Source organism: Chionomys nivalis, chromosome 3, assembly GCF_950005125.1.
Source record: "Chionomys nivalis chromosome 3, mChiNiv1.1, whole genome shotgun sequence".
NCBI classification, from domain to species: Eukaryota; Metazoa; Chordata; class Mammalia; order Rodentia; family Cricetidae; genus Chionomys; species Chionomys nivalis.
In genome coordinates, this window is record NC_080088.1 from 44,712,747 (window position 1) to 44,737,744 (window position 24,998).

At 40.8% G+C, this 24,998-nt stretch overlaps 1 protein-coding gene across 1 annotated transcript in view; it reads right to left on the reverse strand.

Annotated features, from left to right (window-relative positions):
- Gap43 (growth associated protein 43) overlaps nt 1-24,998 on the reverse strand; it is a 91,618-nt gene that overhangs the window by 42,136 nt on the left and 24,484 nt on the right. The window contains exon 2 of the mRNA XM_057765546.1: nt 187-757. Within this exon, the coding sequence (XP_057621529.1) occupies nt 187-757 (571 nt within the window). The remainder of the gene's footprint in view (nt 1-186; nt 758-24,998) is intronic.

A 24,998-nucleotide genomic window follows, 5' to 3' on the forward strand; every position in this document is an offset into this window, starting at 1 on the left:
TGGCTGCCATGTAATTCTTTCTCAGTTTTCTCTCGGGCTTGTAGATTTGGGGGAATTCAGCATAACTTTCGTGATATCCAGACAGTTGTCTAGACAGTTCCCCCTGAACGGTGGGAGTGGTCTGGCTCCAAACTTAAAGTCCCTGGTGCATCACACCCATGACCCCACTCTTGCCACAGTACTCACCTTTCTCTTCCTCGGCTTGGCTGCTTTCTGCAGTCTCCGTTGGAGGCTGGGCCGCCTTGGTGGCAGCATCCTCTGCAGCAGGAGTGGTGGCAGCAGCATCAGTGACAGCAGCAGGCACGTCGGCTTGTTTAGGCTCCTCCTTGGCAGGGCCATCTTCGGCCTTGGAGGACGGCGAGTTATCAGTGGTAGCTTTAGCGGCACTTTCTGTCTCAGCTGAACCGGCCTTCTCCTCTGAGGGAGCCACATCCCCTTCACCTTTCTTCTCCTCAGAAGGCGCATCTCCTGCCTTGCTGGGCTCGTCAGCCTTGGGGCTGGTGGCTGGGGCTGCATCAGTAGCAGCAGGGCCGTCTCCCTCCTTCTTCTCCACACCATCAGCAACGGGAGCATCATCTTTCTTCTCGTTTGCCTCGGCCTCGGCAGCTGGTGCATCGCCCTTCTTCTCGCCTTTGAGCTTTTTCCTTGTTATGTGTCCACGGAAGCTAGCCTGAATTTTGGTCGCAGCCTTATGAGCCTTATCTTCCGGTTTGACACCATCTTGCTCAATCTTTTGGTCCTCATCATTCTTTTCAACCTTTGTGAACAAAAGAGGGACAAAAAGGAAATCTCAGAGGGTGTTCTTTTCCTTCAAATCGGGACATTGGATAGCTATTGTGTGATTCACTCTGGGCTAAACACTTTACTGGGGGGTTAAGAGAAATTAAAAATCACCAGAGACATTTCTCCAGCCACTCCTCTGATCTTGGAGAGATGGTTTTGCTGTATAACCCTGCCTGACCTGGAGCATGAACTTCTTCCTTCTCAGCATCCCTGTTCAGGGATTACAGACTTGAATTACCGACCAAATATTACCATCCTTCTGACCTCCAAGGATCATAGGCATTAGAAGGATGTGCTGGAGCAGCCCTGCAATTCCAGAACTCAAGAAGCTGAAGTAAGAAGATAGCAGCAAATTCAAGGCAACCTGGACTACATAGTGAGTTCCGGGCCAGCCTAGGCTACAATGTGAGACACACATCTCTACTTTAAACAAAAAGCAAGCAAATAAACAAAATCACTGATGTTTGTTTGTATGTATTTTCTTTCTCAAGTCAATGTTATTCTATAAAGCAATTAGTACAAGCCCAGTTTTAGATGTAACTTGGTTACTCAAATCACATTTGCCCTAGATTTCCATAAAAGGGACCTCAAAGAAGATGGGTTCTCAGGATTACTGAAGACTCTAAAACTTAACAACTTAAGAAATATTATTCAATAACCCATTCATCTACCTCCCCTAAGCTTCCAAGCATAATCAGAAAATTAATATACTCAAGGAAAGAAGCATGCTAAATATTTCAATAGTAAATCCCATCAGGGTTTTGTACAAAATATAAATGAATTCCAGGGCTTTGAGGAATTCAGAATGTGATGATTCATGATGCTGGTGACTAGCTGCTTAACTATCTCAATGTGTGGCCCAACACTGACAATGAACATACTAGGCCTTCAAAATCGGTAGAAAATAGTCATTATCCATGAGTTTTAAAAGGTAAGAAAATTTGTTTTGATTGTTTAAAAAAATTTAGCCCAAATCAAATATGGCCACAAACAGGTTTTATTATCATAAATAAAGCATCCTAATAGTGCAGGCATGAAATTAAAATATAAACTATCTTATCTTTTAGCAATAACATTTATGGTCTTACATGTGCTACAAATGACCTTTTTCTATTTGGAAATTCAATCAAAAGGTAGGGACAAAAGATATAGACATGGAGAGAAATGAGTAGTTCAGTACACAAAATTCTGCATCATATTGAAGTTAACCGTGGTACCCTGACTGTACATACATATATATACACACACACATACATACACATATATGCATATTTTATTTCTGACAGTTTCATTCACTTAAATAATGAATTTTACTTGTTTTTGCACACCCTCTACTGCTCCCCCTCATTGCTCCCCTCCTTCACTTGTCAAACACTTCTTCCCGAGAAGTCACACTCCTGGTTTCACATCCTCCTTTTTAAGTATGGAACACTGAGTTTAGAGTTGCTTGCATAAACCCGGGTGGGAAATTATTTGCTGGAGCAAGGCAACCTATCAGAGGCTGTACCCCTGAAGAAAATGATACCCACACCCTCTCCCAACAACTGTTAACAGCCCACAGACCCACAGAAAGTTTCACAGGCCCTCTTCATTGAAGATGAAATGTTGAGGGGCCCAATCACGTGCAGACTGTGTCACAGCGAGTTCATGAAGATGATGGCTAAGTTTTGAGCATCTAGCTTTTGCTCACATTTGTGAGGGCTGTTCTAGGTGCTGTGAGTTATGGCAGTAAGCAGTATAGCTACTTGTTCTCAAAAAAATTAGTAAAAGTAGTTATTGTGTACTATATTCTATGCTTGGTGCTAATCTGCCCTTGGCTTTGAGTTTGCCCTTTGTTTTAGTTTGGAAAGAAAGCCACAGTGGTCAACACACAGTATGCTTTTCCACCTGTCATACCAGCCTAACCCCAGTGACCCAGATCTAGCTAATCATGATGTGGTCCTGTTTGACGTTCTCTGGACAAATATACAGACCTGTCATGGCTTAGGTCCATCATCAATCTTAGTGGATACACAGAGGTGTCTTTGAAAATAAGACACATGTGAGTCTCAAATCAAGATCGACAGTATTTTTCATTAAATTCAAGGCAATCTTTTCTTTCCCCTCGGTTCATCATGCATATGATTCTGTACTGAAGGAAAGATGAATGACAGCAGTTTCACGAGGCCCATCCTCCTCCTTCCTTCCTCCTCCCAGAGTCAAACTGCAAATGCTTTGCTATTGGATGCACCACCTCCTTCCTGCCATCCTGCTGCTCTTGATGGCTCCTACTGGGACACACGCAGCACAATCTGGGGCAGCAGAGCATCTGTCCCTGCCAGGAGCCCTCTGCTCAGAGGTGAAATCATAACCCTGTAAAATTAACAGTTGTGAATGGAGCACAGAGTAAAGCCAAGATGTTATTTATTGTACTCCACTGTGGATTTTCTCAATGAGGCACTATCTTATAAGATAGGACATCTGCATGTGGGCCCTGATGCCAAGCGGTTCTTCAATATAAATACTACTCCTTCTGTGCAAAAACAAACCAGTTATTTTGTGTTAGGCCAACATGCAGAAGAGGCCCTCCAGTGTCTCAAGAAAGCTATCGTGCCCCATTAATAACACCAATATTTAAAAAACAGAAAACAGAAAGAGGTGAGTAAATCAAACCTAAGGATGCATGAAAAGCCATCACGGAAACCTGCTTTTGATGGAGGAATTTCAATTAATAAAGAAAACTGCTTGGCCCTGATAGGACAGAAAATTAGATAGGCGGAGTAAACAGAACAGAATGCTGGGAGAAAGAAGCCGAGTAAGGAGTCGCCATGATTCGCCCACCAGACACAGACGCAGGTTAAGATCTTTCCTGGTAAGCCAGCTCATGGTACTACACAGAATATTAGAAATGGGTTAGATCAATATGTAAGAGCTAGTCAATAAGAGGCTGGAACTAATGGGCCAGGCAGTGATTAAAAGAATACAGTTTCCGTGTAATTATTTCGGGGCATAAGCTAGCCATGCGGGCGGCTGGGTGCCGGGGACGCAGCCCCGCCGCTCCTATTACAACAGAGTGGCACCCAACGTGCTAATGAACTCCACGTAAAACCATAGAGGTCTTTTATGTCTGAATCTGTTTTATTGTGAAAAATCAACTTGCCTCATCCATAACACGATTGAGTCAGTGGTCCAGTATAAGTTCCTTTCACCAAGTATACCCATCTTCCAAATCCAAGTTTATTGTATTATACACTGAGGATTGCTTGGAGTTTCTTGTAGCCAACACCCCATGAAACATCACGTTAACACAGTCACTATGCACAGAGTGTCTATGCTAAGCACACACACACTAGCAAGGAGATGCTACATTTCATGAGTGCCTAAGGTTCAGCACTAAAATTAGCATGCATTTTTCTGGGTTCAGTGCAGTTAAGATTTTACAATTATCGTGAGAATAGTCACCCTCCACACAAAGCAAAGCTTTGGTATACTATCTATTTCTGTCAGCTACAAATATCGTTTCAATTTTTCATTTTTTTTCTCTGAGATATGATTGTTTTGAATACTTTCAAAACCATCCTTGTGTGGCAATTCTTCTTTCTAACTATGATATTTCCATCCTGGAATAATGTCTGCTTACTCTGTGCTATTAGACATCATATGTTAGAAGGATGGAAGTATGTAACTTGTTTCTGTTGTTATTGTTTTATTTTTGTTTGTTTTGTTGTTGTTGTTAATAGGCATCCCAGTTAAGAAATTGTATTAGGTCTCAGATGAGATCTTAGACTTTTAAAGGGTTTGGAATTGTTATAGACTATGGAGATTTTAAAGTTCAACTGTATTTAAAGTTCAAGTGCATTTTTGCCCTATAAGATGACTACTCACTTAGGGAATAAGGATGGAAGATGGTGGCTTAAAGGTGATGTGTTTGGGAATCAAATTGACAAGGGATGGAGTTGTGATGGGTTAGTGTTAACTGCCAACTTGACAGACTCCAAGAACACCCCTGAGTGATTAATTTAGCCATTGAGCATGCCTGTAAGGGATTATGTTTATGAAGATAACAAGGTAGGAAATCTAGCCTACAAGTGGGCGGGCCATTCCTTTGGTTCAGGTCCTTGCCTGACTGGATAGAAAGGATAAAATGAGCTGAACAAATGCCTTTGTCTCTCTTCCTCCTATTTTGGGGGTGATGCAACCAGCTGCTTCAAGCTCCTATAGCTTAACTTCCCTACCACGATAGATTGCATGTTTGCACTATGAATGGAAATAACTCCTTTTAACTAAAGTTGCTTTTGTGAGGGTATTTTTAATTGCAGCAAAAGAATCCAGAAGCTGAGAATATCTTTGGTAAACTAAAATATGAGCAATTTGATTGGGCAAAAGTTATTTTTAATAAACATAACCAAAGGGCAAGAGATGTGCTAAACAATGTTTCTTCTAACACAGTAGAGTTTTCATGCATATGAAAAAATATGATGTGGCTTATATAATAACCAGAGTAAAATACTAATATTCAAATATAAAATTTAGCAAATACTTAGCTATGATCCATTCTATTCTTATTAATAATCTATTTTAGTGTATTCCACTTGCAATAATAATTGATACTTTATCAACATACTTTAGAAAACTTAAGCAAATATCAAACCAGATTACACTAGTGGCTTCATACTTTCTTTAAATGTAGTTAAGGGTCCAGAAATATATTGAAATGCCCCCTTCTAAATGAGAAAGAGGGATGGGGGAGCCTCCTCTAGTTCCTTAGATGAAATGTCTCAGCATTTTTCTGGGAAGATGTAGAGTTTAGTCGCAGCTGGGTGCACAAGTTTTCTTCCACACTGTGCTGATTTGGTTTGAAGGTTCCTCTAAGGTAAAATGAAAGAGAATGTAGGTAGAAGCAATGAAATTTTTAAGCCTTTGCCAACAACTGTCATAACTTGATTCCACTCTGACTCGGGGTCTGGTAAAAAATCCTTTCTTAGATATGGGTCAAGTGAGATACTTTCATGACCAAGTAATTCCCCAAAAGAATGTGTGAACGAAGAAGGATTCTGGAAATCCTGGTGGAGTGTTGGTGAAGGAGCTCCTGTTTTCCCTTTGATAAAGGTGCAGTATGTTGCTGCCACTTGCAGAATCAATAAGAAAAAAAAATGATCTTCAGTTGTCAGAATAGAAACCAAATATGGGAGATTCTATCTAATACTACTATTAAATTCTCAAATAATAGCTAGTGATAAAAAAATAAGTATATGGTTTATATATGATTTAGCATGTACATGTCACCTACTTCCTCTATAATATTAGGTAGCATGCTTTAAATGGTTTAAAACACCATTAAGTATATAGTTCAGCTTTCTAACAGAGAAGCTGAGCATTTGAGAAAGAATTTGCCTATATTTGCTGCTGGATTCCAAGTTTTCAGACTGAAGCAGGAATCAGTACATGGCAGCAGGTATTGAACTAATATTTGTTGGATGAACTAAAACTTTCAACACCTTGTACTAGGGAGGTGGCTCAACCTCGACACAGAAACTAAAGTCTTGAGCTTGATTTCCAGGAACCCACATGGTAGAAGATGAGAAGTGACTCCCAAAAGTTGTCCTCTGACCTCCACATGTGACCTCCATTGTATGCACATCTGTGTGCATACATATTAAAAATATAGTATAATTTTAAAAATTAAACAAACATTTAACATTCCAAATAATATCATTTCAGAAAAATTACGGGCAAAGACGTCAGGGTTTACTTTTGCCAACTTTATGAAAAGCCTGTTTTTCCCAGTGATGAAGTTAAAGAGCATTTCTCAGCATAGAGATGAGAGAGGAAGTCAACAAGGAGAAGTTACAAGACCACAGGCGTGTCACTACTGATGCTGACACAAGAAGTCAGCACTTAGAGTTAGCCAAGCCATGGGCAACTGTGTCTAGACAGAAGACATACTCATATAATCCATGGCTTAGCAAGTCATAGTAATAAAATAATGTTTCCAATACCTACCTCTTTTACGTAGGTGAAATTTCTGAAGATATTTAAAGAAGATTATAACAGAATCTCTCTTACTCTATTGATACCTAGTCCCTGTATTGCTTAAGCCCTGAAGTTAAGTCATGATCCCCTCTTTAAACTGGAGTTGGGAAAAATATAGACTTATGAAAAGGCATACATTTATGCTAGCCATTTCACAGAGCACATGCTAGGCAGAAATTGACTAAACTCTTATAGAAAACATTTGCATGTGGCAGACATGGGGATGGGTTTTCTAACTGAATCAAGGATCAAAGCCACCGACAGGCACAAGTAAATTCTACTCTCTCAAGAGGTCACTATTCCATTAGTGGTAAGATGGAAGAGAGTCAAACTCCCTATCCGTCCACTCAAAAGACTGACAGACCAACTATAGAGAGCTTATGAGGCTTCTACTTGAGCCCTCGTTGTTGGTGCTCTCTGGGAGGGTTAGGCGTAAAGCCTTGTTGGAGGAAGCACACCACTGAAAGGTTCTAGCATCACACTGCTTCTTTTTTTGCTCTTTGTTTTATGCTTCCTGGTGAAGGTGTGGTCTCTCAGCTTCCAGTTCCTGCTGCCATGCCTGTTGCTTGACATCATTCCTTACCACCAAGATAGATTCTCATCTCTCTGGAGCCATCAGTTAAAGTAAACCCTTCTTCTGTATGTCACTTTTGCTGTGGTATTTTTATCTCAGCAACAGAAAAGTAACTAACATATCTGGAGACCACTGGGGTGTAAGGGAGAAGAGTAGTCAGCCAATACATATGAGAAGAGATGGGAGAGTAGCCCAGAATTCGCAACAAACCACCAACAGGGGTGAATCTTTCCCAGGGAAAAGGACTGAGAACGAACAACATTCCAGTCTTCTGGAGAAGATAGTCAGATCTGCCCAGCAGAAAGGAAGCCCCTGGCTTGTAGAACTCAAGATCAAACAAATTTCTTCCCTGACAGGCACTGCAAATATCCCTTGAATTGGACACTCAAGAATACAAGCTACAATGAAATACACATTTATTTAGATTACTATTTTTACTACTACACAAAATAGTGTTACTAACCAATTTCTACTTCCTTCCCTTCTCAACTAGCACGTGCCTTCATTCCACTATTAACTAAACTCTTTGAACCAGAAGCCCTCTGAGAACAGAATTTTCTCAGTTTTGCATGCTCTTTGTACCACAGCAGTTAAAATTGTGTCAGCCCATCACTGATGTGTAGAAAATACTCATCAATGGTTTTTAAGTGACACATGCCACTTTGTGTTTCTGAACCCAGAACGGAGGAACACTCAGCCAGCTGCCGGACTATCCTGGAGATGCTCAAGTCACTCTCCAGCAGTCCTTTGCCTCCATCCCCTTTCATGTGGAAAGAGAAGACAGTGTGTACATTCACTCTTTCAGTTCAATCTTCATCATGACCGTGTGAGGGGCACATCATGCTTCCTGATTTAGAACCCACACATTTAGACAAAAAAGGAAGCTGTGTGGCCCAGGTGTTCAATGACACAGCCCTTTCTTGGTCTCTTTTGTTCAGTGCTTTTTAAAATAAAATGCAGAAAGTCAATATCTCTCAATTACTTAGAGAATTGGCTATGAGTTACAAATGTAGGTCTGAAATCCTGTCCTACCAGCTCACCACCTTGGGCGCGTCAGTCTCAGGTTCCTAACCTGTGAAGTGGAAGAGCAATAGAACTATCCCATTGTGTTGGTATAACTGAATAAGTTCATGTACGGAAACCATTTAATACAGTTCCTGACACACTGCATGTGCTCAAGCTGGGTAAATGTAAAATTTTTTCTCATAATCACTCTCATATACCAGGCATGGTAGCATATGCCTGTAATCTCAGCACTTCAAAGGCAGGAAAATCAGGAGTTCTAGCCCAATCTCAGCCTTACGTTGAGTTGAAGGTCATCCTGGGTTACATGACACCCTCCCTCAAACAAACAAACAAACAAACAAACAAAAAACCACAGAAATAAATACAAAAAAATCAATAGCATCATCATTAGCACCCTCAGAGCAATGTTTACTTCATCAATAAACTAAGCTAAGACCCATCAATAGATAAATATCTAAAGATGATTTAGCCATTAGACTTTATCTATCACCTGGTTTGTTGGCATACCCATCAAGAGATGGGGGTGCTGTGGGAACATTCATTAGCTCGCCTATACTGCTGAGCTATCTATCTTCAAAGGTATAAGCAGTAAGCTAACTAAAAATGCCACAATATGAAGTTTGGTTTTTTTCCTATCCCTGGGAAGAGAGAGATATGTTTACACTGTCAAAGTTAAATAAGAGTCTTACTCATGTCCCACCTGACACACTAACTGCTTCCTTCTTCTCCCTCTCTAACTTTGCCTGTCCTCCATCTTCACATGTCCAGAAGAAATGATGAAATCTAACCATTTTCAAGATATATGACCTTCACCTGACACCTCACAAAACATTTCCAGTTTTGCTACTATTTTTTTTATTGCGTTCGACTGATCAACTTATATCCCTTGTGCATCCGTGTAGCTGCCTGAGCTGGTTCTGAGAGAAACTGTGCATTTATGACTGGTAATAACTGTGGCTGATCAAAAGTTACAAATGTGAATGCTGCACATTGTGTGAGGGATTAGTTTGTGAATGTTGGTTTCTATGACAAAGAAGAATTTTAATTTCAGATTGTTCAGCTTCATACAACACACCCCCATGGGCAAATTAAAATACCCAAATGTCATGTACCTAATCTAGAAAGGGTACACGTTATCTATCACCAGAGTGTGTGTTATTATGAGATATCTTTGGTAGGTGATGAAAAAGAAATTTGAAATACAATTTTTTTTGGGGGGGAGTGCTTTGAAATGTATGATTCATTGTGGAATATTTTAAACATAACTTTGTTTCTCAAAGAATCCCAATGACATAATGAGTGACTCTGCTATTACCTTTCAAAAATAAGGAAACTAATAGGTAAAATAAGTAAATAGCTCCACAGTTATAGGATGGATCTTATATATACACTTATAATCTCACCTAATGTTCACACCTGTCAGAGTCATGCCAGTTATTTAATAATAGACAGAAAGTATCGTTGAGTATGTAACAATCCTCATGTCAGTTCCAAGTCTGGAAATACATAGTACCTATAAAAGACATGGAGCAGGACAATGCAAATAAAGTGAAATTCATTATTTCACAAACACCAGAAAAGAGGTGAGCTCTCTGATAAATTTTGTTGCAGGGAACTGCTTGTTTGTCCCGGTTGCCCAGAACCAAAATAACCACACAGAAACTATATTAATTAAAACACTTCTTGGCCCATTAGCTCTAACTTCTTATTGGCTAACAGTTACATCTTAGTTTAACCCATTTCCATTAATCTATGTATTACCATGTAGCTGTGGCTTACCAAGTAAAATTTCCAATGTCTGTCCCTGGCGGCTTCATGGCATCTCTCTCTCCGCCTTCTTTCTCCCAGCATTCAGTCCAGTTTTCCCTGCCTACCTAAGCTCAACCCTATCAACAGGCCAAGGCAGTTTCTTTATTCATTAACCAATAAAAGCAACACATAGACAGAAGGACTGCCCACACCAAAATATTTTATGCTTTCATTCCTTCACAGTTCAAAGAATGAGAACTCTCAAGGCTATGCACTCTGAAAAATATGTCCCTATCAAAAACTAATACTGCGGGTAATGATTCTATGTGTAATGCTAACAACAAATAAAAAAACACATAGTTATTATCTTAAGCATTATCCTAGACACTTTATTATATTTTTACTTATTCACACATATATGTGCCAAGTATGTTTGTGTAACTCTAGCACCAGTGCTATAATAGACAATATTGTTTTATGACAGGAGGGATTAAAGTGCCAGGGCACTAACTTTCTCAGAATCACACACTGGCAAACAGCAGAGATAGGATTTGGAATTAAATACTTGAATAATATAGCTGGAGGTGGAATACCTCCAGAAGATCAAGAAGTTGAGAAGCCAAAGTGAGAACCGAGCATCTCTCATCTTTGCAGATTTTCCAACTTCCCAGACAAAGTGAGGAAAAGAGTCTGGGTAGTACAGTTCAGAATAGGGCATTGACATAGCCGGTGTCTGGTGGCGCTGGTCAGTTTCTAAGAGAATCATCAATGTTGTCACCCCAGTTTCATCTCCCCCTTTCATAGAAAATAGAAACACATTTTCAAAGCAGGGGCCGCGGCATCATGACCTTGTCACCCCAGTAGTGATGTGACTAGTTTTCCTTGTGAAGAGTTTGATGGGAAAGATTCACACTTGAAATGCTGAGAACAGCTCTGAAGCCAGCTTTCCTATTAATTTTATAAGCAGGAAAGAGAGGTGATTAGAGAGCAGAGGAAGCAATTCTTGGCGAGGAGGAGAGAAGAGGGTGGCGGCTCAGACCAGGAATTACAGCTATTTAATTAAATGAAGAAAAATAAGAGGATGAACCAGCGTTGCCCTTGTGAATTCTTACAAAAAGGAAAGTAGCAAAGGAAGGCTCTGAGACATCTTCCTGAGTCTGAGGATTTAATTCCAGTCCAAGTTTCGGTATAAGTATTGACTTGTCCTTGCACCACCTATCTCTCTTCTCCCAACTGCAGTGAGGCAGGTAGGGAAGTACCTATGGAACCAGCTCTGAATATCTTCCCTCCCTAGCTATCGTACTATGTCCTCTAGCTCCTCAGAGGAATGCTTTGCCTGTGTTAGTGGCTGCTATTGTGGTGGAAGCCATTATAACCCCTGCCACTTTGTGGTCTTCCAAGAAAACACTGTGTGTTTCAAAGCCATCTACCTATGAAAAGGCAACTCTCTTCCCTCTCTTGAAACAGGGAGGACTTGTACAGACTGATGTCCGTGGAAAGCCTCGAGGTGTTCCCAGCATCTTTGTTAAGGAGAGAGGATCCATCTGCTCTTCCCCAAATTCTGATTTCTTCATCGTGAACTAATTATTCCTCATGTTTGTGAGTCTCAGATTAATAGCCAAGTGGACAGAGAAGAGACTCCCAGGGTTCTTCCAGTAATTCAGTCCTGAGACTGGGGCAATATGATGCCTCCTAGCTAAAGTAATTTTTACATTGTCCCCAAAGCAAACCCACAGACACAGAACTGAGTGGACCAAAGCCAACTGATAGCTCTGAAGCCTGTGATAGTGTCAAGAGAATGACAGTGATCAGATACAGAAGCAGCACAGAAACATGGAGCACATGTTTTGAAGCATGGTGTTGAATCAGGAAACTAACGGGGTGAGCTGGAGGTGAAAGGGCAAGGGAAATCTGGATGAAGATTTCTTTTCCATTAGCAAAATATGCCTAAGCACATTATTTCTGTATTTTAAGCTTTAAAACTGACATTGGGTGCTGGCACTGTAATACTCAGTCTAAGAATCTCTTCTACAAAGTCTGTGTTCCACTCAACATATTATGTAAACATAGAATGATGTCTTTACCATAGTATGCTTCTCCTCCTACCCTCAAATAATTAGCATGTGTATTGTTTATCAAGCTAAGAATATATGCAATGCTTTGAAATTTGGAGGCAGCCAGTCTTCTAATTTCATCCAAAGAAATTCTCACATTCCTCATAAGTTCATCACTAGCCAAGATCTGTGTGCTCACTGACAATGTGACTCTCCTGGGGGTCTATGTCTTGTAAGTCTGCTGAAGATCTTCATGTCCCTCCTCATGACTCATCCCTAACCCTAGCTCTTTGGCTGGAGAACTTTCCTCCTTTGCCTCAGTTGTGGGATCAAGCATCTTTATTCTGCAATGGGTCAAATTACACATTAAAATAAAACAGATTTCTGAGCGATATAGTCTTTTTCTCTACTACTCAGCTCTGTCACAATAGTGTGAAATAGCCCATGGGTAAGGCATAATAAATGAACATTCTAATAAAATTATTTATGAATTGGAAAATGATTGCATTCTAGATAATATCAAGGATACACAAGATATTTTTATTGATTTGGGTTTCTTTCAACCACTTAAAAATGTAAAAGCTATTCTCGTTTTGCTGGCCAGCTTGCCAGCTTCTGGGATAGGCTATTAACTTTATGTTAAATTCCCATTTCATCTCCAGCTGTGTTTGTTTTGTTTTGTTTTAAAGTTAAAGTTACGCATTTACTTTCTTCCCCAATACTTTACTACTCATTAAATTGTTGGAGGGAAGGAAAATTGTCATAATAATAATGTTGATAATAGGGGTTAGCAATCCTTGATCACCTTGTCAGACACTGAACTAAGGTTTTGCATGGAAATATATGTATGACGTAGGCATTATTATAATTATAATATATGAGTTAAGTAATATTATTTTCATCAGAAAATTAATGTTTAGGAATACTCTATATTTAATGAATAGAGGAGCTTGGATTTGGCTGCCTTAGCTGCCTGACTCTGGAGTTCAACACCTCTCATTGTTTCACATACTAAAGTCTTAATAATGCCTCGGAAATACACAGAGTGATATATATCTCTTAATTTCTGTCCTGAGAGGACATTATAATAAGGACGACTGAAAATGGACCTACAGGACAATTTACAGGGCTATGGCAAAGGCACTTTGGAGGTAAGCAAGCTTCAGAGAATTGAGCAATGGGCAACACTGAAGTCTGCCTGCCTTAGGAGAGCCTTTGCCCAGTGATTTCTTACATCATACACAACCGCACCCGGACTTGTAGTAACTAAAGTAATGTAACATGAGGAAGTACAGAAAGGAATGAATGGTGGGGAAATGCACAGAACACATGCTGGGACCCAGTGGAAGGGCCAGACCTGTGAGCTAACAGCATACCAGCTGCTCTCCCAGAAGGAAGGAGATGAGTGACAGCCAGAGGTCACCGGTGTTGCAGAGCAAGGCATTCCTTTTGCCACCAGAGTTGAACAAATTGCTTATGTGTGAAAGGTTTGTGGAACCAAGTTAAATGGCGCTAAGTCACTAGATAAAAGATCACACCCTTTAGCTTAAGAAACCTGCCTCTGGAGATGATTTCTAACAGTCTCCAGCCTGGCTGAGGACAGGCAGTGAAAACCTGTCCACATTAGTGAAGCAGGCAGTGACCTGGCAACAGGAACATAAAAGACTCCTTAAATCCCCAGGGTTGCTTCATCTCTGTGAAGGAAAAGCAAATAAGAAAAGCAGGCTATGGCTAGGTGCTGTTGATGACAAGAACCAGCAGCATCTGTACCAGTTGGAGCTGGCCACTCTTAGTTCAGATGCTAACTTAGCCCAGGGAATATTGCACTTGGCACATTAATGCCAACAGTGGGCCACATCACCCACTCTCAACATACCTGTTCTGGAAAATTCACAGTTCCTTTTGAAGAGCACCCTGAATGGAAAGATGTTTTTAGAGGTTGTCTATTTATTGGATTTAGAGAAATGAGAAGGAGGAAGAAAGGGAAGAAGGGAGAAGCAGAGGGTTGTAGAAGACCAGATTCATTAAACAGAAGTCCAGAGCTGTCTACTTGACCCTCCCAAGCTGAGACTTGTGAAAGTCTCTACACTTTAGTTTATCTGGAGTCAAACATTTCAAGCATCAAAACTCTATCAGCAAATGCTCATATATATTGATTTTCTATTTCCCCAAGAAATGAAGCGTCTGAGAAGTTTGGTGATTTAATCCTAGAATGTCCTGGGTTTCTGCCCTGGGCTCTGTCCTCTGTGGTCACTGACTTTATCACATCATTTTATATACATAGATATTCATATATATGATTACACATCTGGATGTTATTTTTATATAGTTATGTAAACAGAAGATAAGCCATTTCCAACAGATCACAAGCTTAAAGGGAACAGCCTTCTGTGGCAGCTGTGGTCCAATGTTTGACCCTCTACAGTGCAGGGTTCCTTTACTATAGTACCTAGGAGGTGGCAAAAGAATCATCTTTTTGCAAAATGGACACCTATCGTCCTATAAATACCAGCTGATAACAAACACACTGAAACCTGCTCTCTTTAAACTACATCATTACTAGTCAGCAGAAAGCTATAACTTCTGCAAAGCCTCTATGATACAGGAGGCAAAAAATTCTAAAGGAATGCCTTAGCTATCATTCAAAAAGCCACACTGAGAGTGTGTGTGAAGAATGAGTGCATGCTGGTTGGAGAAAGATGCAGATTGCTAAAAATAAAGATGTGCAAACCACTATTTTTCTCTGCCACTATTGATTTCAGCCCATTTATGCAAGAAAAGGAGGTCAGAAAGTGGGGGAAGAAAACTCTCGCTGGCCAGTGCAGTGCCATCTTTCTGTGCAGTAGCTTTTGAATCTAAGTCCTTACAGCCACCACCTCTTGTGTGGAGACTCATGGAAGCTAGCTGCCTGACCTTTTGCTCTTTCTCCATTTGGGAGTCATACACAGCCAGTCCCATTGCCAGTGTCCAAAATTCATTCGTGTTGCTGAATGAACAACGCTGGTGCCAGGAGTTTCCAGGGTAAGAGGAAATCTCACAATGTCTAAATTTGGCAACATCTACAGTAATTTTTCTTCCTTCCACTCGCTTCATTTACTGTCCTCCCAAGTTTAAAAATTAGGAAGGAAGGAAGGAAGGAAGGAAGGAAGGAAGGAAGGAAGGAAGGAAGGAAGGAAAGAAGACTTGTGTGGTATTGATCAAGGAACTTAAAAAAAAAACTTAAGAGAAAACTATGATTATGAAGAACCATTGTTTTCAAATGGAGTCTCTGGTTCTGCTTTGGCTGGCTTTCTTTCCTGTGACATCATCTATGAGAAGGGATTTCTACTTAGTTTGTAAAGGTTTGGAACTGCTGATGTAAAGAAACCATCCATCCCTTGACCCTCTGAAGGAAAAGGTGAACACAGCCTGAGGAATGCTAATGTACCCTTTGCAGCATCCAAGGCAGGAAAAAAAAATGGAGAGACAGGCTTCCACTTGATCCTGCCAGCTCTCCCATTTTTTTTCACCCGCTGTGTAACCTTGACACTACCCAGGTCTCTATCTGAATAAGCAGAGTGTGCAACCAGACTAACTAAGGAGGCTAAGGAGGAGCCCTGCTCATTGTCCCTCACTGCTCTTCTAAAAGGTCTGGGGCATAGGCTCAAGCTTTTGTTCTCCCAGGCAAGTCTAGGAAGAAGCAATTATCTCCTAAACAAGAATTCCCTAACGCCCTGAGAGAGCAATAAGCCCCTGCGGAGGCTTACAGAGTTGGAGGAGGAGTGGCGCCACTGGATGCAGGTGTCCGCACCTCTGGGTGACACTAGCGGTGTGCACGTGGGGCATGCGAGCAGTGAGCCCTCTGTGCTATGCCTTAGGATCCGGGAGAACCGTGCCACGCCCTCAACTCCCCCACAAGCTGAGGGGTGGGGCCCCTGAGAGATGCGCTTGGAGAAACAAAGCGATGAGATCACCGGAAGGAGCCGGAGACCATCGCAGAAGACAGAAAATGAAGTGCAAAGTTGGGATGACCAAAGGAAACAGATGTCAAAATATGGGAGCAGAGCAGAAAAACCAAAACAAGGAAAGGAAGCCAAAAGTCAGTGAGTCCAGGGGAGAGCAGAAACTGCAGAGAGAGGCCAGTCAAAACCAGCGTGGTTTAGGGGAAAAGCGAGCTGCCTTCAGCCCGCTCCTCTGCTCCCCCAAGCCCACGATCTTGTTAGTTCCTTACTTTATACATGTTTTCATGTTAGGGGTGAGAGGATGAGCTTCAGGGTGTCCCAAATCCAAACCAGCATGCAGTGTGTTTAGCTGATTATTTGTCTGAGTACCGATAGCTTTTCTAAGGTCGGTGCTGCTCTTTTCCTCTCTAGCTCCAGAAAAGGCTGAGTTATGTTAAAGAAAAAGATCAAAATATAAAAAGTACCTAACAATCAATGATAGGAGGGAGGAATTTGGGGATAACGTTTTTGGTTAATAAAACTGACATCAGTTTCCTAACCAAGATAAACTTTTCGTTTGTTTTGTTTTGTTTTTCGAGACAGGGTTTCTCTGTAGCTTTGGAGCCTGTCCTGGAACTTCCTCTGTAGACCAGGCTGGCCTCCAACTGACAGAGATCCTCCTGCCTCTGCCTCCTGAGTTCTGGAATTAAAGGCATGTGCCACCATCACCCAGCCAAGATAAACTTTTTAAGAACAGCACTGAAGACAGTTTAAATTTTTTTTGAGGAGACTGAAGACTGGATGGTGGGAAACTAAGAGATTTCCAAGCGTGCCCCTGAGGTATACCACCCAAAGTACGGGCAGAGTGCTGGAGAAAGGGGACTAGTAGTCTTTCCGTTTTCCCTGGGGACAACCGTGAGTCAGACAAAAGGGCTCTAAACTTGAACCTCACCACACACGAAGACCGTTCACTCATGCAGATGAATTAGCCTCTTAGTACCCATGAGGGCCTCTCTTTCTTGAACGTCAAGTTGATTGAAGGCAGGGACTTGTCCCATTTTTCATTTTAATATCAGTTCCTTGTAGGGTTCGTGGCCTTAGGGGACACTCTATAAACACTTGTGGAAGTAATGAAGGAGCCATTGAGTAATTTGGATTCCTGTCTCTTCTTTACAATGAACTGGCCAATACCCTAGCTGTCCTGGATCAATTTCGGCATTCAGTAGTAATTACGCGTAGCTGAAAAATCCCTTACCCAAAGCTCCTTTCTTCTGCCTGAAAGTGCCCACATAGCAACTCTTCCTCTCTAGGTCTGACCTTCTCTCCTATCCTATACTTAGACTTCAATGCATCACCGTCTCACGCACCCACTAATAATATACCTTTTCTTTTGGCCCTCTCTCCTCACCCAATAGTTTCTTCTACCATTTATTTAACCAGGCAGCAAGAAGGTTCCTTTGAATTTTCTTTTTAGCTCCCCTCTCCCAGTGCATTGCTCTTGAGAGTCTCATTTTGACACAAAGGTTCCTAGCATTGGGTAGGCTAGCATAACACCTAGATCAGAATGGAGAGGTTTTAAGCATACATCCTTCCCCCAGTGGAATCGGATATGAATACAAAATTTCTGTCTTCCAGCAGGACATGGCTTTGGCACTCTTAAATGCTCAGGAACTATAATCACCTGTACAAGAACAGAGACATGAAGACCCTGCCGTGGTTAGGGGAAGAATTCATGGAACCACACCTCTAACTGATGATTTATATGAAGTTAATTGTTGATGAGAGTGGGAGAGAGAGAGAGAGAGAGAGACTGTCTGTGGTGATGTGGCCCTTGCTAAGGTACCCATGATCCTGTAAACAACCCTAATGAAACTTATTAGTTTACTTGGTACACACACGCACACAAGCAAACACACACTCACACACACTTATGGATATGAAATCAGAAGAGGAGTGAGTTAGGAAGAGAAAGTAGATTGTCAGGAATGAGAGAGGGATAAAAAAGGGAAATGGGAAAGGAAGAAGAGGTGATCATGATTAAAATACATTATGTACATGTATGAAAATGTCATAATGAAAACCATTATTGTGTCTAATTCATCTATGCTAATAAAATGCATTAACAATAAATTTAAAAATGATTTTATCTTCATAACCCAGAAATATTATTTTCTCTTGTTTCCATAACAGATTACAGTTTTCCAGCTACATTTTGGATCCATTTGAAGTTTTATAGACAGAGGTAGAGATTTTAACATCATCTTATATTATTATGGCAGTGGGGAAGGTGTTTTAAGTTTCAAGTTTAATAATTGTTATTTTTGAGATATAGGAAGAGGCTGTTCCCTAAGAGGCTAGTCTACTAACATACCTTTGCTTTCTGGAAAATGGAAGGGGACATTATTACAAAGTTGAGACTTAGGGTGATTACATGATTTTCTCTCAACCAGACTTCAGAATACCAGGCAATCTAGATCAGGGGTTCGCAACTTCCAGTGTTTATATCTGCCCACTTCTATGATCATAAAAACAGATTCATTCGCTCTACCTCTAAGGATACTGAGGAAAGGAATCTGATGAGAAGTACCAGATGCATTTTTGATGGGTATCCCAGTGAGCTGTAGTCAGTGATCCGTAGATTACACTGAGGGCTGGCTGTCACCTGAGCCACACTTCTGCTTGAAAATGTTTTCTTTGAGTTTATTGAAAATGGCTATATTGATTGAGTCAGAAACCTCTTCTTTACCCCATTCCTTTCGGTGGATAGCCAGCATTAATAGCCATCTCCACAGAATGTCCAGTAATTCCTACTTTAACTTCCAATAAAAATAAAGTCATAATGTCATGTTACCACACAACCTTGGAAACAAGCTTACAGACTAAGTCCTCCAGTGACAGAGCTGAGGCTGGTAAAGCCCTCTTTACCTCCAGTGTCCTCCGACCCCCTCTGAGTTCCCAGGGCCACACTGAATGAGAAAGCTAAATATGGGACAAAGTAGATAACTGAATTAGATCATTAGTGTCAAAGGCATGCTTTCGCCCCAGGCGTTCGGCAAGTCTCAATTTATTATCCTTCCATTCTGGGCCTGAAAGATACAGATTAGCAGACAAGCTCCATCCTCTGCTACATTTCAGTCATAGAGACATGGTTTAGTGCGTCTGTGTAGTGAGAATGGGCTCAGAAAAGCTGAAGTGTAGGGCCTGAAAAGAGCAGATTATGCTTTCCTGCCCCAGGAGCAAGGCTCCTGTTTCATAATTTCCTTAAATATAATAACCAATATAAATGCAAATTAACTTTGTTTGATCCTATCTACTAAGTTCTAGGCTACCTATTATAGTCTACAAAGTTTCTATACCTAGGAAAATATAGGCAATTCCCGTCCTTCAGACACACGCTAGATCATAGTGCAACATTCTACACACACTGCTTGTCCCCTTTAAGAGCAAAATGGAATTTATACAGAGAGAAAGTAGTGAGGATAATTGTGATATAATCTGCAGTAACAGACCTTTCTAGTAAATTACTCTAATGCAACCAGCTGGGTGGTGTTCCTTTGGTTTGAGTTTTCAGGATAATCTTGACGACTGTATATACACATCAACATTCATCCTGGAGAGAGCAAGTCACTACGATAAATTCAATGACAGAAACGCTGTCATCTGATTTGCTATCTCTATAATGATAGAGGTGTATGAAAGAAAGGAGCCATTAGACTCTGGTTCTCAGGTTCCTGCCAGACCCATCACTAGTAAATTCCAGAACAATCTGGCATTCACAGGCCAGAAGTTTGATTATTGTGGTACAGTTAGACCTCACTGAGGACTTGTTTGCATCTAAAATGCGCTCACAGAAAGGTCCAAGTAGCTTGAGAGGCTCTTAATTCTACTCTCCACCCAGTGTACACTGTTCTTCCTTCCTGCCTGAGAAACTTCAGCAACAAAAATGGTTGCCATCCCCTTTGAATATTGAGACGTGTCCAACATCAGCAGAAAAATTTAAATTCATCAAATCACTAGAGTCATTTTCTAGTTCTCCCCAGATTCTCCGGCTAGACATCTCACTGAATTTTCATCTTCCCCAAGTGTGGGCACATTCCAGCACTGAAGAGAACTCCACACAGTGTGGCACAGCTGCACCGCACTGCACTGTGTCCATTTCTGGAAAGTGGACTTGGCATTATTTTCCCTCAAGAAACCAACAATTTACACATCTGTTCCTTACAGCAGCAGATATAATTACCATGATGCTGTTTGTAGTCACATGACCCTGCGAAAGGGGCATTGCTTAAACATCTGTAAACATGGGTAAACATCATATTGTGTTTCTTTCTCAAGCAATTTGAGCAATTTCTGCTGGAGGGAAAAAATATCTTTTGTCAGTGTTCAGCAGTATCTCCCTTTCCGAAACCCTTTCTGGGTAAGATTAGTTTTGCCCCCAGGAAAAGCAGATTTTGTTGAAGTACTCTTTTGACTCAGGAACATAGTGTTCAAATAAAATAGAGCTTTTAAAATCCAGGCTGTAAGAGAAGAATGTTGCAGTAGTGTTGGGCTTGGTCATCATTTCCTAGAACCTTCCAGGAAGAGCTAGGCCCTTTACTAAAGATAGTTTATATTGTTTAAGTGTCTTTCTCCAAAGAACGTTTCAGTTAAGCTCATGTACTTCGCTGCTTCATCTCCTGCAGTCGTGTGTGTGTGTGTGTGTGTGCGCATGTGTGGACACATGTATGGACACATGTATGTATATGTGTGTGACTTTTTAAGGCTATACTGAAAATAAACACACTAGTTCAGTTCCTGAATTATTTAATACTTTACTAAGCACCAATGAAATCTGCTTTATATACATAGTGACCAATTGATAAGATAATATGTATACAATGAATGGGTGAAATATGTAAGATTATACACCAAGACAGAAAACTCCCGATCTAACCTTAACAGAAAGCTGTATCACTAACGTCATGCCTAAGTGCCTATACACGGTGGATTTGGTATGAAGAGAATGGACAGGTAGAGAAGATATCCAGGATTTCCTCTCTAATGGTGGGTCACATATTTTAGAAAAAAATTTTAGCACTCATTTTTATAAGTTAAAATACTATTTAAAAAGTCAGTACTGGGTCTGCTTATCATGGGAAAAACCATTAAACACAAACAAGACAAAATGTTACTTTTGCCCAGATAGCAATATTTATATTTGGATGACATTACCCAGACTCCAGGGCTAATGCAGAACAGGAGTTTCAAAGATAAGGCCCCAAAACAAGATTGGGAAAACCTAACTTACAACCAAGATTAGCAACATGACAAGGGACCTCTAAATAAGAGGTCTGAATGAGGTAGTCAAGTCCTTCCCAACCCTTTAGTGCTGGGAACCTGTAAACACGGACCAGGAAAAGACAAGCACTGGAGAGCCAGAGGTTTCAGTAGTGAACCAACGATATGAAGCACAATGTGGGAACAGAAGCCAGTCCTCAATGTTTCCAGCCTTTGAGACTGAAAAACTGCTCCTCATTTTGTTTAAAAAACCAAGTATCTCATCGTGAAAGCTGCAGTGTGACATGGTGACTTGTGTAGTAGTCCTCAGGCTGAGCTAAAACCCTGAGACCAGATTTCCATACCTCACCTGGGAGAAGAAGGGACACCAGGAGCATCCATTTTCTCATATTTGTTTCCCTCCCCTTTCCCCCTTTTTAATCTTAAATTTATTTTGTTTTATTGGGGGGTAGCAGCCCAGGGCAGATGCGAGAGGATGGGAGATGGGTAGGATCAGGATGCATGATGTGAAAGACACGGAGTAAATAGTTTTTGAATAAAAAAATAAAAAAAAATCGAATATAAGAAAATAGATGCTTCTTCCTGGTGTTCCTTGTTCTTCCAGGTGAGGTATAGAAATCCAGTCTCGGGTTTTTAGCTCTGCCTGCTTTACATTGGAAATCTAAATAATTTAATCTGATGAGATTGTTCCATTTAACTCACAACTTTTTTGTGCAGTGACTCTCTCTTTGAGATGTTGAGGAGCCAAACAGAGAGAAAGTATATGAAGTTACACAGTGACTTTGGTCCATTGTAGGTTAGAGAGTTGCCCCTATCAATTTACTAGCTGTTATTTGGTCTCAAGATGGTGGTCCAAACAGATATTAAATCTTTGTATCTACTAACCTTTTCAAGATCTGTCTTGTTTTTGAAATTTACCAGAAGCAGAGAGATCATTGTGAACTATTGGCAACTTAGTCGAAATATCTTCTTTTAAAAAATCACTTCTTCAGCTGGAGAGATGGCTCAGAGGTTAAAAGAACTGACTGCTGTTCCTGAGGTCCTGAGTTCAATCCCCAGCAAGCACGTGATGGCTCACACCCATCCATAATGAGATCTCGTGCCCAGAACACTATATACATAATAAATAATTTTTTTAAAAAAATCATTTCTTGAGAAGTGGATAGGAGTTGGGAAGACAAAGACATGGAGATGTCTTCAAAATAGACATCATTTAGGTATGATACAAATAAAATGAAAGAAGCGATAGACACAAGGCAACAGGCACTCAGAATTAAGTATGAGGCAAGGTTAATAAAAACTTGTGATTCAGAAATTAAACAGAGTCATCACAGAGGCTGGAAGAAATGAAATAATGGAATTCAAAGGAAATGATGAGTTTGGAGAAATAGGATGGATTCTGGAAGGCTACAGGAAAAAAAACGACCAGATATCTACTTGATAAAAGCTCTCAGTAGACAGGATGTAGGTAATTCAGTAGGTAAGCATATGCATTAAATCATGGACTTCATGTATGTGCTCCACCAATATGGAGGTTCTCATTTTAATTACAGATGAACATTAATGATCTCTGAGATATGATGGACCTAACCTAGATCCGTGCTAACACATACTCAGAGGAGTCCTAGGCTCTCCCTTGACAGTGAAGGAAACATTGTGAGGGATGAAGAGGAAAATCTCCAGTGGGAGGGCCACATAGCTTCCTGTTATGTTCCCAAATTGGTCAAATGACTCCATCTACCAGCAAAGTCCATTTTGTTGCATAAGAATCTTCTGAAGAACTTATAAATGAAGTCTGTCCTCCAAAGATCATGGCTGAAGGCTTCTTCAGAAGATAACACTCAAGTCACCCACAAAATACAAGGGGAAGTGCTGCTTAACTCTTTTCTCAGTAAACTTCCCTGAAGATTTTTGTTTCCTCATTTTCATTCTGAAGATGTGCACAAAAGTTCATCATCAGAGCCAAAACAATGAGGCTCAGACTATTGATGGGATTCCAGACTATACTCCACCTCACATCTGTGCTTTCTCACTCTTCTGAGTTTCCCTTCTATCTCAAGTTTATCTCATTTCTCCATAAGGAACCTTCTAGAACTCTTAAGTATTTTAACCTATCACTTTCAGGCTACACTGACTCCCTTTTCAGTCTCCTAAAGTTCCCTCTCCTCTCCCCTCTTCTCTAACATGTGTCTGTCCCTTTCTTGGAAGAATAGCATCCTTGTATGGATTCAGCCCAACATGGCTATCCCATCAAAACCATGATTGCTGTATGACAATCCTAGTGAATAAATACAGGGAGAGAGAGAGTCAGAGAGACAGAGATGGAGAGAGACAGACACAGAGATAGAGAGAGATAGGAGAGACAGAGATATGCAGAGAGACAGAAAGAAAGTTTCCCAGCCTACTATACACCTAGCATTTGGAGTGGTATATGGATTTTTAAAATCACCCTGGACTTATCAGTGACAGGAATGTATCATGCCCTTAATATTAGCTTAAGATAACTGAGATGAATTCTAGCATCGATGAAGTCACTTTAGTCCTAACTATACAAGTCTCCTGTTTCTAACATAAATCATGAGCATTTACCTCTTCCTGCTGTCTCCCAAGACCATGTTTCTATCTGCAAGTCTTCAATAAATTATACTTTGTGCAGATCTGCAGCTATTTGTCTGTTTGGGGCAAGAGGGACTGGTTATCATGTGCTTAGAACAGGTAGGTTTGGAGCAACTCTTCCTGTTGTCTCACTCATCTTCCTCCTTAACATTGCTGTGGTTGGAATGTTTGTGTCTCCACATAATTCCTGTTGAGATTGAACTTGTATTAATGGATGGTAATGTTAGGGGATAATCAAGTCATGAGGATCTAGGCATCATGAATGGAATCAGTACCCTTGGATGAAAAATTTGCATGAGTTTAGTCCCTTTTGTCCTCCACCATGTGGGAACACAGCAAAAGGATGCCAATGGAAAAGATGAAGGCCCTCCCTAGACACGTGATTCACTGGTGTCTTCATTTTGGAATTGCTAGATGTCTAAACAGTAAGACATAAATGTCTACTGTACATCAGTCATTCAACCTGTGATATGCCATGAGGACTGCAACTGAACAGACAGCAAATGTCCAGATGTGTATCCTGTCCATATGTGTGCATTCCTTCCAGTCCAGGCACCGTCTGGACTCCTGAATCTGCCCTTCTTCCTCACCACTCACTGCCTTGTCCACTCAAGGCTATCAATGCTTCTTATTCATATCCCGTGGCTGGTTCTTTACTCTCTCCCTTCTTAATCACTTGGGTTAAAATTCTGATCATTTTAATATGCAGTTTTCTGCTCACTGGAATCTCCAAATCCACAAGCCAGCTCTTTTCTTGACTCCTCTTTCTGTTTCTCTCACTAAAGCATTTATTCCATTGATGGGAGAGTTAGTAAGACCTTCTCTCAGCTTGTTTGTAAGTCTCTGTCAACTAAAGTTAAGAAGTCTCTCACAGTTCTTGGATTCCCCTGCCTCCAGCTCAGATTCTCCAAGTAAACATTTCTTTTCTTGAAGTTTCACTCATGCTGAGCATTCCGGAAAAGTTGGTTTTATTCTCTATTTGCTTAG